The 15,472-nt window shown below is 40.8% G+C and overlaps 1 protein-coding gene across 1 annotated transcript; it reads right to left on the reverse strand.

The window, feature by feature from the left end:
* Nucleotides 1-1,412: 1,412 nt before the first annotated feature.
* On the reverse strand, nt 1,413-3,296 carry LOC129447655 (SCAN domain-containing protein 3-like). The gene has a single exon (XM_055209405.2). It carries the CDS (start codon nt 3,294-3,296, stop codon nt 1,413-1,415), a length of 1,884 nt encoding a protein of 627 aa, XP_055065380.2.
* Nucleotides 3,297-15,472: the final 12,176 nt, after the last annotated feature.

A 15,472-nucleotide genomic window follows, 5' to 3' on the forward strand; every position in this document is an offset into this window, starting at 1 on the left:
TCTGCTCTCCTCATCTCTAGTAAAGTCCTCTACCAGACTATCCATCCTACTGTCTTCTGCACTTATTTCTACCCTGTGCCTTTCTGCCATGTAATTTCCTCCCTGCATTTCTTGACCATGTCTTTCATCAGTGATTGCCTCTGCTCTTGCTTCCTCATCTCTTTTCCCTTCTCCCCTTTCCTCCTCCATGTTCCCAGACGTAGGCCGAGAAGATATGAATGGAAGGAGGAAAGACATAATGTGGTAGTACTGCCAAGGGCGTTTCTGGGTGGCAGCTGCTCCACTTTTTTTCTTCTTCTCTCTCCTTTCCCTGACATAAACATCACGGAGATCCCTCCACTTTTTCCTGCACTCATACACTGTTAAGTTTAAAAAGAATTACATGTAAATCATGTGCAAGTGCAAATTACATGTGACCACCAACTTACTTTAATTCATATAGCCTACTGTAAAATGCGGGAATAATACGCCACGCTCCTCAACAAAAAGTCAAGATCTTCGCAATTTATCACCAAATGTAATGATGATCTGATTAAATCTGTATCAGCGGTAAATTATTTTAAAACTGTGCATTGTTATTTTACTTAGACCTCTTAATAATGTAATTCATACTGTAAAATGCGGGAATAATGCAACTGCATGGAAATACTAGCCTAATTAAATCCCATATAAGTTTGCAAATATTTAGCACATTTTGCAAATACAACAAACCTGACAGACCGACAGTGTCGGCAATTCACTTCCATGCTTAATTTTTTGTTTATATCTCTGTATGATTCTAAAGATGTGTCATAAATTATATGGTATTCCGAGACTGCGAGAATGAGCTTTTCTCCCATGTTGACGTCTACACGACCAGAATGCACATTCCGTGCGACTGCCACTTGGGGGCAAACTCCGACTGTCGTTTCAGTACGTCGTGTGCAGTGGAAAGTCGGCTTCAGAAGCCGCACCACATTTTTGTCCACACCACGCCTGTAAAATGTAATTCTAGGCATGTTCATTCAATTTTCACCAATCTTCTCACTCACGTCTGTCACATTAAAAGGAAACATGGCTTGGTTAGCCTCACCGAGTTGACAAAGAATGGCAAAATCCCATGCCAACCACATGCCCACCTTGCCATCGCTGCCACCCATGGCTGCTTTTGTACATGGTCAGCAGGTCAGGACCTCTGTTATTATACAGCAGTGGTTCTCAAACTTTTAAGACAGCGACCCCTAAAGTTAGATCAACATAAACTTGCGACCCCCACTACCACAGCACACACAAACAATAAACAAAACAGCTTGTTGTTTTTTTTATTTTTTTATTTTGAGCTTCATTAGCTGCACACAAGCAACTACTCTTACGTTTTAAGCACGTCACAACATTTTAACTATTTATTATCCAATGAATTATATGCTTACCCTTTAATGGGATGGGTGTACTTGTTTTTGGGAGCACAAAAGTTTAATCTGTGGCTTTATAGTTGATACGGCTACTCGCAGATCATCTTCCACATTAAGAAGTGATCGGTATTTATTTTTCATGTATGTAACGGCCGAAAAAGTCTGTTCACACAAATATGTAGATCCAAATGGAAGCAGTACATCCATTGCCACACCAGATAACTCTCTGTATTCCTCTGATACTGCAATCCAAAATTCTGGCAGTGTGGAATTGGAAAATAAAGTTTTTAAAGTTCGATCATCACTGGACAGCTCCAGCAAAGCGTCTTCCAGATTTGAGGGGAGATGACGCGGCGATTCAGAAAATGGTTGCCGTATCCAGTCATACAGTTCTGGTTGTGTGTTTTGTGGAAAGTATTTATGGAATTGTTCCAGAAGGCTGCGGAGATGACTAGTGACGTGTACTTTTACGTTGCTAAGACTCAGTCCGCTCTCCTCCAGATGTTCCTCCAGCTCAGGAAACATGTCCACATTACCTTGTTCAACTCGTTCAGCCCATCTTTCCAGTTTTTTCATAAATGCATCAACTTTGTCATTCATTGTCAGGATGTTTGTGTTTGGCCCTTGTAATGACAGATTAAGCATATTGAGTCTTTCGAATATACAGGCCAAATACGCAAGTTTTAACAACCAGTCTGGATCTTTCAGGTGGTGGGCAAGTTCTGGTTTTGATTCTTTCAGCAGTGAGTATGCTTCCTCACGCAGTTCATAAAGCCGACCGAGTGCCTTTCCTCGCGATAACCATCGCACTTCGGTATGAAAAAGCAATGCTTCGTGTTGGGAGCCCATCTCATTGCAAAGAGTGGCTAGCAGTCTGCTGTTCACAGGACGAGATTTTATGTGATTAACAATTTTGATTGCACAATTAAGAACACTGTGAAGCTCAGAATCAAGTGCTTTACTCGCAAGAGACTCACGATGTATGATGCAGTGTGTAAACTTAACATGAGGAGCCACTTCTAAAACTTTTGCCTTAAGTCCTTTGTTTTTACCTACCATTGCACCTGCACCATCGGTACAAACAGCAACACAATTATCCCATGAAAGTCCCATCTCTCTTAAATTGGTGTCCAGCTTGGTGAAAATGTCACTGCCTGTACAAGTCCCCTCCATCGCGGAGCAGAAGAGCATATCCTCGTGGAGTTTTTTGTCAAATGTGTATCTGATGAATGCCAGCAACTGAGCAGAATTAGACACATCGGTTGATTCATCGATTTGTAGTGCATACTTTTTCCCACATGTTCTGTCAATCAATTGACTCTTAATGTCTTTTGCCATATCATGTATGCGGCGAGCTACTGTGTCATTCGACAACGGGACAGTCATAAGCTCACTTGCTATTTTCTCACCATGCATGGCCCGACACATAGCCACAGCAGCAGGCTTTATAAGTGTTTCCCCGATTGTGTGTGGTTTTTTAGTCTGCGCTATTAAGTACGCAACCTCATAAGATGCCTCCAGAGCATTCGCAGTAACTTTGGTTTGTTGTGCAATTATGCGCTTTTGACACTGTAATTCCTTCTCCTTTCGACGGAAAAAGTCTAAAGGCTTTTCAACACAAGTAGGATGCTTTGTCTCCAGATGTCTCTGCATTTTTGCCGGCTTCATACTTTCACTGGCGAGCACTTCCGAACAGATTACACACTGAGGATGTTGTACGTCGTTGACGGTAGAATAAGTAAATCCATACTTTATGAAATCCTCTTGATATTTCAGACGTTTTCTACTTTGTCCAGAAGAGGCTTTGGTTTTATGTTTAGTTGATGAACATGGTTCAGATTCCTCAGGCAGACTGTCCACAATTTTCTCAGCATTTTTTGATGTGCGAATTACAAATTTATCCATTTCTGCGGTTGTGATTTGCACGTGCAGCTGCGTGCTGTGTGGTGATAACTGTCAAGCAAGTTGCCGCATTGTGATGTCATGGTCGTGAAATATTACTTAATATTATATAAAACTAATTGTTCTGTTTTTTTAAAAGCACAACATATTTATTTGTTATGTTTATGTATCATATTAAAAACACATTATAATCAGAAAATATTTCATTTATTTTTCAAACTGTCCCGCGACCCCTCGAAATGATTCCGCGACCCTCCGAGGGGTCGCGACCCCCCACTTTGAGAACCACTGTTATACAGTACCAACTGGATATGTCACAAATGTGATGAATCTGCAACATAAAAAAGCAATGTTGTTTTATGTGATCTGTAGGTGTATTTACATAACTAATCATTAAGTTGTTGTATTGCAGCTGTAATAATAATCAATCTAATTAACAACATGTTATACCTTGGTATGGTATCCTGATTTGTTAAGGTACACTTTGTTCCTTGACCCACACATTCTTCTCCTCAAGGACACTTCTCAAAGAGTATTTCCAAACTGCCACTCAAAGATGCGACCCCGAAAAAAGATTGGCACACATTTATTTAGCCTGGAGGTTCTGCAGGGTAAAACCACAAACCACAAGAACCACCTCTTCAATACCCCATTCTTTGTTATAGTACACCTGAATGTGACCAAACCGTCCTCACTTTGTTTGATCAGCTGGTGGGATACCATGAGGATCACACACAGCCCTCCAGATTGACCTAAAACATGTCACAACAGAAAACAATTGCATAACAATTATGCGTAATATCACTCCAACTACTATAATTTATTTATAATACATTTTTATATGTAAATATTACTCACTGGGAAGTCACTCTGTAATGTTTCTACTGGGACTTTGGCTGTGGATGATTTCTTAGAATTTGTGGATGAGGACTTCTTTGCAGGGGTAGCTGCAGATGATGCCGGCGCTGCGGATGATAATGGGGCTGCGGATGATGACGGGGCTCTCAATGATGCTGTGAAAGCCATGGCCTCAGATTTTATCACCTCGAATAAGTGGGTGTCGTCCAGCCATGAGCGGTCACTAATGGAAGAGCTTGACATCTGTATAATAAAGTCATAACATTCTAATTAGTGTATTTTATTATGAAATATATAATGTGCTGTATTATTGTTTAGTATGATATAAGATTCAGACAACTTACTTGAATCTTCCTGTCATAAATGTATTTCCTAAACCTTTTTATCTGCACACTGGTGATGTGGGTTAAAGGTGTATTTAGGCACCGGCTGACAGAGCTGTATGCCTTCTGTATCAAATCCCTCCGAGTCATACCAAAATCATCTGGCCTGTCCTTCCGTGCAGAATAATGGCGGTAGAGCTCCCAGATCTCCTGGACAGTATGGTTTTCGAACCCTTTCTATCCGTAAACACATCAGGAAATTACCAGTGTATTCCCTTTAGCTAAACATCATCACAACTAATACATGCAAAGATTAATTACAGGTAAAGTCACTGTGATGAGCATACTTCAAATGAACAGTAACATCAGAAACAAGTTTTTACAATGTATTCACCCACTATGAGAAATTGTTATCTTGTGATAAATACAGGTTTAACTAGAAAACGGATAACTATCATCTTATAATAACCGATCCATTGCTGATCGAAGTTACCATTAGTATGATTTATTAGGCCGGGTTAAAGTTGGCAACAGGTTACTGTTACGAAACTGCAGCCTTTGGTTGTGCAGGCAGATGCTTTTACCCAATTTTAACTACTTTTAGAGTTTTAGATGTTTTTAACTGAGGAGCTGAAAAGATTGTAAAGCCACTGTAACAGCCCAAAGAAGCTGATGGACATGAATGAAGACTTCGTCACCAACAACAAGATTTAGAGTGTGACTCCCACAAGAAGTTCAATTCCAGCAATCTCTTTTGCACTCCATGCTTTTTACCCTGCATATTGTTCCAGTTATCATAATGTAACCCTGTTACTGATCATATACTGTATTAATATTATATTAGGCCTAACGCCTATCGTTTCTACACAAGGCTATAAGACACCCAGTTAAACTTTTGTTTTCTCAGTTAACTTTTGTTTCTTAAGTAAAAGCCCAGGTGCGATCCTGCGACTATGCCAAGATTGTTCTTGCCACGATTGTTATGAGAAAAGGTTGAAATAACCGATTAACAAGAGGACGTCATTTTAGATTAGAGAAGTCGTCCGGCTGTACTTCGCTACATTAACAATAAGTTAGTTGTGCCAGGGAAAGCTAAGTCCAATCGAAATAAACAGAGTACATCATTTTAAGATTTGAGGAGAAGACCAGCTGTACTTTGCTATATTAATAAGGCATCTGTGCAAGCTAGGCCAAGGCCAAGAGAACCAATAAGCAGAATATATCATTTTAGATATGAGAAAAGATTCAGCTGCACATCAAACAAATAAATTAATTGTGGCAGGCCGAGACCAATGAGAAGAATGTACGTCATCTCAGATAAGAGGTGATTGATCTTACTGTATAAAAATTGAGATTTTGGGAGGGCAGATGATCTTTGAGCACCTCTTTGAGGGGTGTTGATTGTCTCACTTTGTTGGCTCGAGCGAATGAAGTAATTTTTGTTTGGCACTTGGAACCTTTGTCTCCTGAGTATTTTTCTTATGAAATTTCCATTACCAGACTCAAACAATCTGTCTGAGTGGCCAATGAATGCAAGATTGTGCTCTGCCAGATGATTTACAATTGCAACAAGACTTCTTAAAATCTCTTTCCACCGTTTACTTCAAAAGCAGGTACTTGGTTTACCTGATTTGAAGTTTCTGAGAGAGATTGCGCCAAGTATCCATGTTTGTAATGTGTTTAGCAGATGTCTCATGTTGTCTCAAGTGGGCTGAAAGATTTTTCCAGGTGTTGAAACCATCCCCACTTAGCAGAGTGTCCTTTTCTCCATTACCAAACATGCAGCAACAAAAGCAAATAAGTCATTTTTTTCACTATACATGAGCCATAATTTCTTTCATTTGCAGGTAAAAGGGGTGCACGAAAATCTTCACCACTCATTTTTTTTTTGTTGATATTTTCTGACTTTGATTTGAACTGAGCATCAGCTTTAAGTGTGAGACAAACACACTGGTCAGAATGAAAGCTAGTGCTAGTAGTATCCCTCATTAGTTATTTATCTGTATCACCATCATTGTTAAGACATCACATCATCCTTATCAAAACCACCTACAGAAAAATATGACAGAAAAAGTAAATTAAACTTTAAAACAGTCGATCTCTGTATATGTGGGTGACAGTTACAGAAACTGGACCAGTACCTACCAGAGTTATGGTTTGCCATACATTCAGCTGTGCAAGAGACCATTGGGATGTCTCCAGCTGAGCTCCACCTGGGAAAAAAATACAGGGATCAATGGACAAGTTACTACATGGACAAAATCTCTATCCAACTAATCAAACTTATGATATTGTGTGATATTTAGGCAAGCTACAAACCATTAGCCTGACGTTGTCATACTCAATTCTAGTCAGAATTTGAGTCTGATACCGCTCCATTGAGCTAAATTTATGAGGCGTGTCTCAACCGAAAAATGCCTCTCCACTCAATTGGATAGACCTATGACCAATCACAGCAACGGAGTGTGTGACGTATGTTGAAATGTCGTCTTTTGCAGCCTGACCAAACTGCTAGTAATTTCGCTACAATGATACTAACATCATTGTAATTATACTAAGTCTAAGCTAGCGAAGGTACATCAACACCTACTATGTTCACAACATTTCATTTATCTCACAACATTAAGTATTTACTAAGTCATACAGTAAGACTATCTCTTACCATTTGTACGTTAGGTGAACTTCATCCACGACGATAGCTACCCATTACGTTGGCTTGAAAAATAACGGAGCCTAGCATGTCCCTCCACTTATTCAGCAGTCACGATTCCGGGCTTCCGAAAAGAAGCTGGCAACGACCGCTAATTATATCCATCTCGTCGTGCACGCCGAGTTGCATCGCCGTGATACCAATTTCAGTTGCTTCTTTAACTTTGTCCTCAATAAGGACCAACTTTTGCCGAATCCCGTAGGAAGTACGGCGAAAACATCAACAAATGCCTTGCTCGTGTTTCTCTGTTCCTCTTTTTAAATCAATGCTCTGTCGATATCTTTTAGAACAGACTCAATGTCAGATTCCACACATCTGAATTCTCCAGCGGCAGCCATTTCTTTGTAAACAGATTGAACCACACGCGCTCTTTGGTGACGTGGTTGATACGTTACTGTTGATTATCTGTCCATCACCGTATAAAGCCCGCCCTCACAATTTGATTCGACGACCAGTTTTGGGACTCGCATAGTAGCTCCTCAACGGAAAAACGCCAGACCGATCTTCCCGTTTTTCAAAATGTGGTGGGCGGGGCTAAGATCAGCTGGCACCCAGGCTAACAAACCAGAGCAAAATAATGCAGTTTCTTCTTGGAGGGGAGAGTGTGGCAGTACAGTGTTTTCCTCCGCGTCTTTGTTTTCTTCTGTTCAGAGTTTCTGCTTTAAATCAGGTTACCACCATTACACATCACAGTTCATTGTCCCATGTGGCTTTATACAGACCTGTCTAGTGAAAGTGCAATAAAACAGCTAATGCGCATCAGGGGCGATTCCAGGATTTTCATTTTGGGGGGCTCAGACCCCCAGTGAGGGTATAATAAAAATAATATATTTAATATAGCCTACAATTAGGTCTATATACAATAGTGGCAGATCTAGAATGAAATTGGGTGGCCAAGGCTACTTTATGGGGGTCCATGAAAGAAAAGGATGTGTAGATAAATATTCCTATAGACTACTGCACTGACTGCATAGATTACTGGCACAGATGTAAACAATTGTCACAGGGTGACTTTTATAGAGCGGAACCGAAATTGGCGAAACTCGGTTCCGCTCGAAGATGGTTTCCGCCCAGGCCATATTGGACGACGCACTCGCTCACTTCCTGGTTTCCAGGGCAACGCAACCAGGGCTTTACGAGCCACAGGTGCAAGACATTAAGAAGCAAAGTGTGATTGGAGGCTGTGGGAGGATGAATCACTTAAATAGCTATGTGGGAACACAAAGCAGAAGCGATCACCATGGGGAAAGCCCTTTTGCCAAAGGCAGAGTAAAGACACGCACCTTTTGAAGAGCCGAAGGCTCTGTTGATCCGGGCTGCGCTAGGAAGCGCGCGGAAAGACGGAGCCACAGGGGGCGAAAGAAAGGCAGCTGTGGATCTTTTAAAGGAGCACCCATAAAAGTGCTTATTGTGTGGATTGTGACTGTGCGTTTTGACTGTTGTCATCGTGTGGGTTCACTCGACGCGCTACTGGTGGCGGTCAGACTCTCTCTCTCAAACTGAAGTGATGTATTGGAAGTAAGTGTAAACCTTAAGGGCTGAAAGACGAACAGAAACTATGCATATGAAGACACATTAAGAGGAAAAGAAACGAAGTTGTGTGAGTACCAACCGTGAAGGAACTGTGGAAACATTTGGAGGAGACGCACTGTTGCAGAGTTGACGTTGCCGGTTGAGTGGATTAGAGCGAAGGGAAAGAGACAAACACTTTAAAGTATTGTGTGAGTAACAGTATTGTTGTACAGACACTGTGTTCTACTAACCTGGCTTCTAGCACATACCTCCGGGAGAAGGAGAGCGGCCCTACCCCTTAGGAAGCGTGGTGGGTGAGCCGAGGAGATTTTGGTTTGAAGCCAGCCACAGTGATGAGACCACCACTAAGGCCTCGAGATCCATCGGCAATCGGACTCGGGCAAAGTGGGCGAAGACGGGCGTCCTTTGTGTGCACACGATTGTGGTGGGTGAGTCTTTGTGCAGTGGAAACTTTCACTTTAGCGTGGTGCTGTGTATTGTTGCTGTGTATTGCTGTGTGTGTCTCGTCAGACAAACCCCCGCCTTCATACATTTTGTCTGGGAGGACGAAGTGGCTGTCGGCCCTGGTGGAAATTATTATACTGTACGTGTGAGTGTGCTTCTGGCTACTAGTGACGGAGTGGTGCCCCGAAACGAGCCCTGCGTAGACATTGGGGGTTTTGCTGCAGCGCGGCGGTGAAGAGCTGGGAAACTACTGGATGTGTGAGTACGACTAAGGAATGTTATTGTGGATGCTTTGATCTACGAAATACTTACTGTTGCAGAGAACGTGGTGTAGGGAATTCCGCCCGTCCCGAGGTCCCTATAAAAGGGCGCCCCTGTTCTGGTGGAAGATCGCCTAACGGTGACGTGAGAGGGCAGCGCTCGGCCTTGGTGTGACGGTGCGACGTGCACACCCCTCTGTGACCGACGCGCTCGTCGAGAGGGTCCGCCCCCGACGTTACATGGAAAACTGCATGTCCCACCTGACCCATTGAGAGAAATCAAGTATCGTAAGTCCGCCGTGCTTATCTTGTCCAACTAAATAACCCCCAGGGCTGTAATCCATTTGAAACAGGAGGGCACCGCACCCAGCTGCTATCTGCAGAGAGAGAGAAAGAGAGAAAGTGAACGCCAGAGAAAACGAACAGAGCAAACCTCACACTTACCGTAGGCTGTATGCAGCGAAGAGGTGAGAAAGCCAAGTTGAACTAACTATGTCTTGTGTCCCAGCCGCTGTCTGTGGAGAAAGAAAGAGAGAAAGTGAACACCAGAGATAACGAACATATCAAACCTCATACTTACCGTAGGCTGTATGCAGAGAATAGGTGAGAAAGCCTAGTTGAACTAACTGTGTCTTGTGTCCCTGCTGCTGCCTGTGAAGAAAGAGAGAGGATGAGCGACACGATATTGAACTGTGTGGAAACCCAGCCTGTGAAGAACGAGAGCCTGAAGAGGCCGTTATTTTAAGTTCCCCCTCTCCCCTCCCCCATTTACTATTTTAAGTAAATTAAATAAAGTACATTTTAATATTATGCTTACCTTGTGTGTCTGGTCATTGGGGTGGCTTTGGGAACCTCCTCGAGGTGGAGAAAGGGGCGTGACCTTATTAACATCTGGGTCCACCCCTACCTGTGACACAATGTAAGGCTGAATTTTAAGCTTGCCTCCTTGAAATAATCTAAAAAAGGCTCCAAGATTTCAAGAAAAGGTCGGGTTTCATTCTAACTCCAAATTTAAACTTGTCAAGTTTGAGGGCAAAAAGTAGCTCAAAAACCCACTGACGGTAGGTTGAAGAAGATGGCAGCTTCCAATGAATTAGTATAGGTCTTCTAGCCAACAGTGTGCAAAGTGCAACATTATCCCTCTCTAAAGCTCTAAATTTAACATTATCCGGAAGGACCCCAAATAAAGCTGTGAATGGGTTGGGATCTATTACTGTGGTAAGAATTTCTGAGATACAACAAAAAATTCTCCCCCAAAACCTTAATAACTTAGGACAGGACCAGAAAGAATGAAATAGAAAGGCTGGCCCCGCAACACAGCATAGGCAGGTGAGGTCTAAATAAGGAAATCTCTTGCCAAGTAGCACCCTAGACCAATGAATACAATGCACTACCTTGAATTGAATAAGCTTATGCCTAGAGCTAACTGAAGAAGAATGTATCCTTTTTAAGATAGTGTGCCAGGATTCATCTTCTAACAAAATACTCAAGTCCTGCTCCCAGAGAGATTAAATGACCCACTAGATGGAGTTTGATTGTTATTTATTGCACTGTAAATTTTTGATATGGCACCCCTTAGACATTAAAGCTGGTCTGATATACACTCCAAAATACCTCTGAGAGGGGCAGAGGGGAACTGCAGAAAATGTTTACGGGCAAAGCTCCGAACTTGAAATACCGGGAAAAAATGTGAATTTAAGAAATTTTACTTTTAAGTTGGTCAAATGAAGCAAAATTATTATCAATAAAAAGCTGATCAATTGTAACCAGACCCGGTGACTTCCAAATATTGAAATCCCATCAAAAAAAGAGGATGGAAAGGAAGCGTTACTGGCAATGAGTGCAGCTGAAGAAAGACCCTTAAGCTCTAGAGCTCTGCGGAACTGAGTCCAAATCCTCAGAGTGTTTAATTGGGTTATTGGATTATTAATTGAGATACTATATGAGTAGAGAGAATAGAAGAACAGAGCAGAGATGTCAACGTGACTGGGGAACATGCCGGCACCATTACAGTAAGTTTCTAAAGTTGGCTGCCCAGTAATACGTTTGAAAACCTACCACCTCTTTTGGCTTAACAAGATGCTTTAGACCTAGGGGAGACCGGGGTTGGTTGTCACAATTTTTACTCATGCATGAATTGCTCATCTTAAAAAAATCTTTCAGCAGTAATTCCTACATGAAATGAAACTTTGGGGTCTTGGCTTTAAATGTGTATACTTTTTACTTTTCAAATGTATTGTAACAGGAAGTAATTAACCATTAAAGACACTCTGACACAATGTGACAACCAACCCCATCACGGGGTTGGTTGTCACAGGGTATGGGGTTGGTTGTCCCTATAGTGATTCAATAGGATTTCAGTGATAAATTGGGATCTGAAAAGATAATGTGTAACTTTTTAGTTTAAGCTAGAAACGGCAAATAAGTTTTAATACGAATTCACCCCTATGATAGTTGTTATTAATGCCCCTTATGTTTAAACAATGGGATTAAAGTGGGTGATCAGTTACTTAAATAGGCTTTATGCCCAGCTGCACTATGAACTTCAGCCAGCTCCTTGTTTCCTGTCTGCCATTATTGGACAAACTAATTAATCCAGGTGTGTCTGATTATTGTTGTTGTGACTACTGAGGTCAGGCACACCTGGATGAATCAGTTTGTCCAATAATGGCAGACAGGAAACAAGAAGCTGGCTGAAGTTCAGGAAGTAGTGCAGCTGGGCATAAAGCCTATTGTCTACTGTGTTGAGAAATAATAAAATAATTTTTAGTGTTAAAACCTCTATTTAATGCTTTATTTATTTAATTTTAACAGCAAACAAAAACAAACAAACAATCAGACAAAACAGTCTTAAAAGCTCTACATGTCCAATATTCTTATGTGACAACCATCCCCAACTGACTTCTTGACAAACATAAGCTAGCTGCCACACGGCTTTAACTTGATCGGTAAAAGATGATTCAAAATAAAGCTACTACTTTTAGCTTTTTAATGAGTGTTTTGTTTTTAAATGACTAATATCCTACAAGCTCTCAACACAAAAACAACACCAACATGAAAATTTACTCTGACCCATAAAAATAAAAAATTGTCTCCTAACCTCAAAGTTTTATGTCTGCTCAGCAAAATTTCAAGTGCAAATGAGTAAGCTATTAAAGGCTAACAAATTGATATCAAAATTGTACCACAGTGCCATGTAGTATGTCTGGAATAAGCAGTGTGACAACCAACCCGTGAGACAACCAGCCCCGGTCTCCCCTATTCGCCTTGGCTTCCTTTTCAAATGAATGACGAGATAGTCTTTTTTAAACATAAGAAAAATTACTTGGGAACAAATGCCTTGCACCTCCGGGTCAGCACATAAAGCAGTTGCCAAAGGTTCAATAGAAAGCAAGCAATAGGAATAAAGTCCTGATACTTATGGGGGTGGTACAGGCAACACAGAATGTGTACAGATGATGTTAATTTAAACAGTAAGTGAATGGTGTCTGTATGTGCGTGCAGCTCGTTTGACTGACGCCTCACCGGATCTAATGTTTCAAAATACAAAAAAAGTGTTTGTTCCTCCTTTGAAATGTATGCAAATCTCATCCACACGTCAGCTTGTGCAGTCTAAATTGCTCACTGCTCAGCTCCACGCACGGAGGGTAGACGCCAGACGCACATTTCACCATGACAGCAAAACCCAGACTCGTGGGCCAGTACAAGCGACACAGTAGCCTATCTGTACAGACGTAAAGCTAAGATTCATCCGAACAGTTGCTAGGTTTGTCTAAATGGGTCTTAAAGTTGCTAAATGTACTGTAGCAACAAAGCCGTTATGTTGGCAACACAGGCAACACTGCTACAGCCAATCCCCTTTTTTTGAGCAAGTAGGCCTAAACCCCACCCACTGATTAACATTGAATTTGCATACAAGTTAAAAATGAAAATAAAAAACCAACAAATAAAAGTGAACATACAATTAAAATTTAACTTTACATTTTTATTTTATTTTCGTCACTATTATTGCGTGCAGTAACGTGAAAAAATAATAAAAACACACATTTTATTCTTTTTCACATTGGCCTTTTAATTTTAATATTGACAGTCGTGCCACGCATGGTTATGAGATTGTATTGAAAATGAAATATCAAATCATAAATTGCATTTTCTTTTTAAATTTGGCAGGAATAATGCTTTAGCATTTTGAAAATGAAATAATTTAATTTAATGTTTAAATTTATATTTTAGCATTTAATTTTCAAATTTGGTACATATTTAGCGATTTTATTTTTATTTTATTTTTACAGTATTATAACAATATTTCAAGAAACCAGTCATTTTAAGACTGCTATTCTAAAAAAATCTCATAGTTACCGCAAACTGTGTGTTGATTTTCTTCGCAACAATGTCATTCTATAGATTTGACAGGTTTACCTGGGATATTTCCTCTAAGGCCGGTGACACACTGGATGCATGGCGTGTCCGTTTTTAATTCGGATCCCATGTTAACAGGTTAAAGCTTGCAAACTGCCTGGGTGAGCCGCGCGGAAAACGCGTGCTTGCTAGAAATAAAAACAACGCCTATTTTTCACGCGAGACACAAGCGTGTTGGAAGCTTTACAGGCAAAATAGAATAGAAAAATGTTTGTATGTCATTTTGTACACAAATACATTTAAATAAATTACATTTTGATGTTTGAAAGTCTATAGCAGGGGTTCTCAAAGTTTACATTCAAAGGTCCATATCTGAATTCTTATCATTTACATAGGTCCGGAAAAACTTTATGTAAATAATTTGTTTATATAACAAATCAACACAAATAGTTTGGGAAAAACATAAGTGTATTTTGCATTTAAACTAAAAATAATTTTTTAAACAAACACAAGAAATAATGCTTACTATGCTTCTCAATGTCTATGAATTACAGTGAAATGACACTACATCCATAAGCCAGGGGGCGCTTTCGGGCAGAAACTTAATATGCGCTGCAGATGAAGAACCAGACACACGCAGCTCCAGGAAATGTCTTAAGGATAAATTAATATTGCTGTTCTTCAAACCTTTTCAGGTATTTTCATGATAATAAAGAACATGTATAGTGATTATGTTTGATGAGTGTTGCTTTTTCAAATGCATGTTTTAAACGACTCAAACCAACAGTGATTTCAGATTGATATGGACTTACTGATCAAAAGCCGTAGTGCATGAAGTAGCTGTGCATAATATCTGGGTGTGATGGCTACAGCGTCACACAGGAAATTTTTAAATAACTCGTTTTATTTTCAGACCAGGAATTCTCTTAAATCTAAAAAGAAAAAAAACGAAACGAATGGTTTACAAGTTTAATATGTATTTGTAAAGTAGCAAATGCACACATTTAGCAATCACATAGAAATTAATGCACTTGTAATATGAAGTGGACGCGGGTCTGGATCAAGTTGCCGTCGGGTACGGATCCGGACCGCAGTCCGGACTTTGAGAACCCCTGGTCTATAGATTGACATACATTCAGATATAAATGTAATTTAAAATGTACATAAATAAATAATGATTGATTTTCAAATATGCACATGTCACAGGCCGGGGCGGACCCGAGATAGCTAAAGGGTCACGCCCCTCTCTAGTTTCCACCTCGAGGAGGTTCCCAAGACCACCCCAATGACCAGACAGACAAGTATACTATAATTAAAGATATAACTATTTTTAATATTTAAAAGCAGGGGGAAAAGGGGGAGGACAATTTAAAACAAACTACTGTTTCTCGCCTCCAGGGCTCTTTCAACTATGGAGCGGGGGCCGGGACTCCTTTCCAGGTTTTTTTTTCTGCAATCCGTGGCGCCCTCCGCTTCTTCCTGGAGGCAGAACAGGGAAAACACTGTTAATATCTTGGTCCAGAACTTGGTCGCTACTTGCCTAACACCCTCGGTGTTTTCTCTCTCTCGCTTAGGTCCTTGCTACTGGGACTCCTCTGTACACTTGGGGGAGTGGTCTTCCACGTTCCACAGAGGCGAGTTCGTGACCAAAGGCAAGTACTCTCTAAGGCCGAACCTGTCGTCGTCTCTTCC

Source organism: Misgurnus anguillicaudatus, chromosome 2 (genome assembly GCF_027580225.2).
Source record: "Misgurnus anguillicaudatus chromosome 2, ASM2758022v2, whole genome shotgun sequence".
Lineage (NCBI taxonomy): Eukaryota > Metazoa > Chordata > Actinopteri > Cypriniformes > Cobitidae > Misgurnus > Misgurnus anguillicaudatus.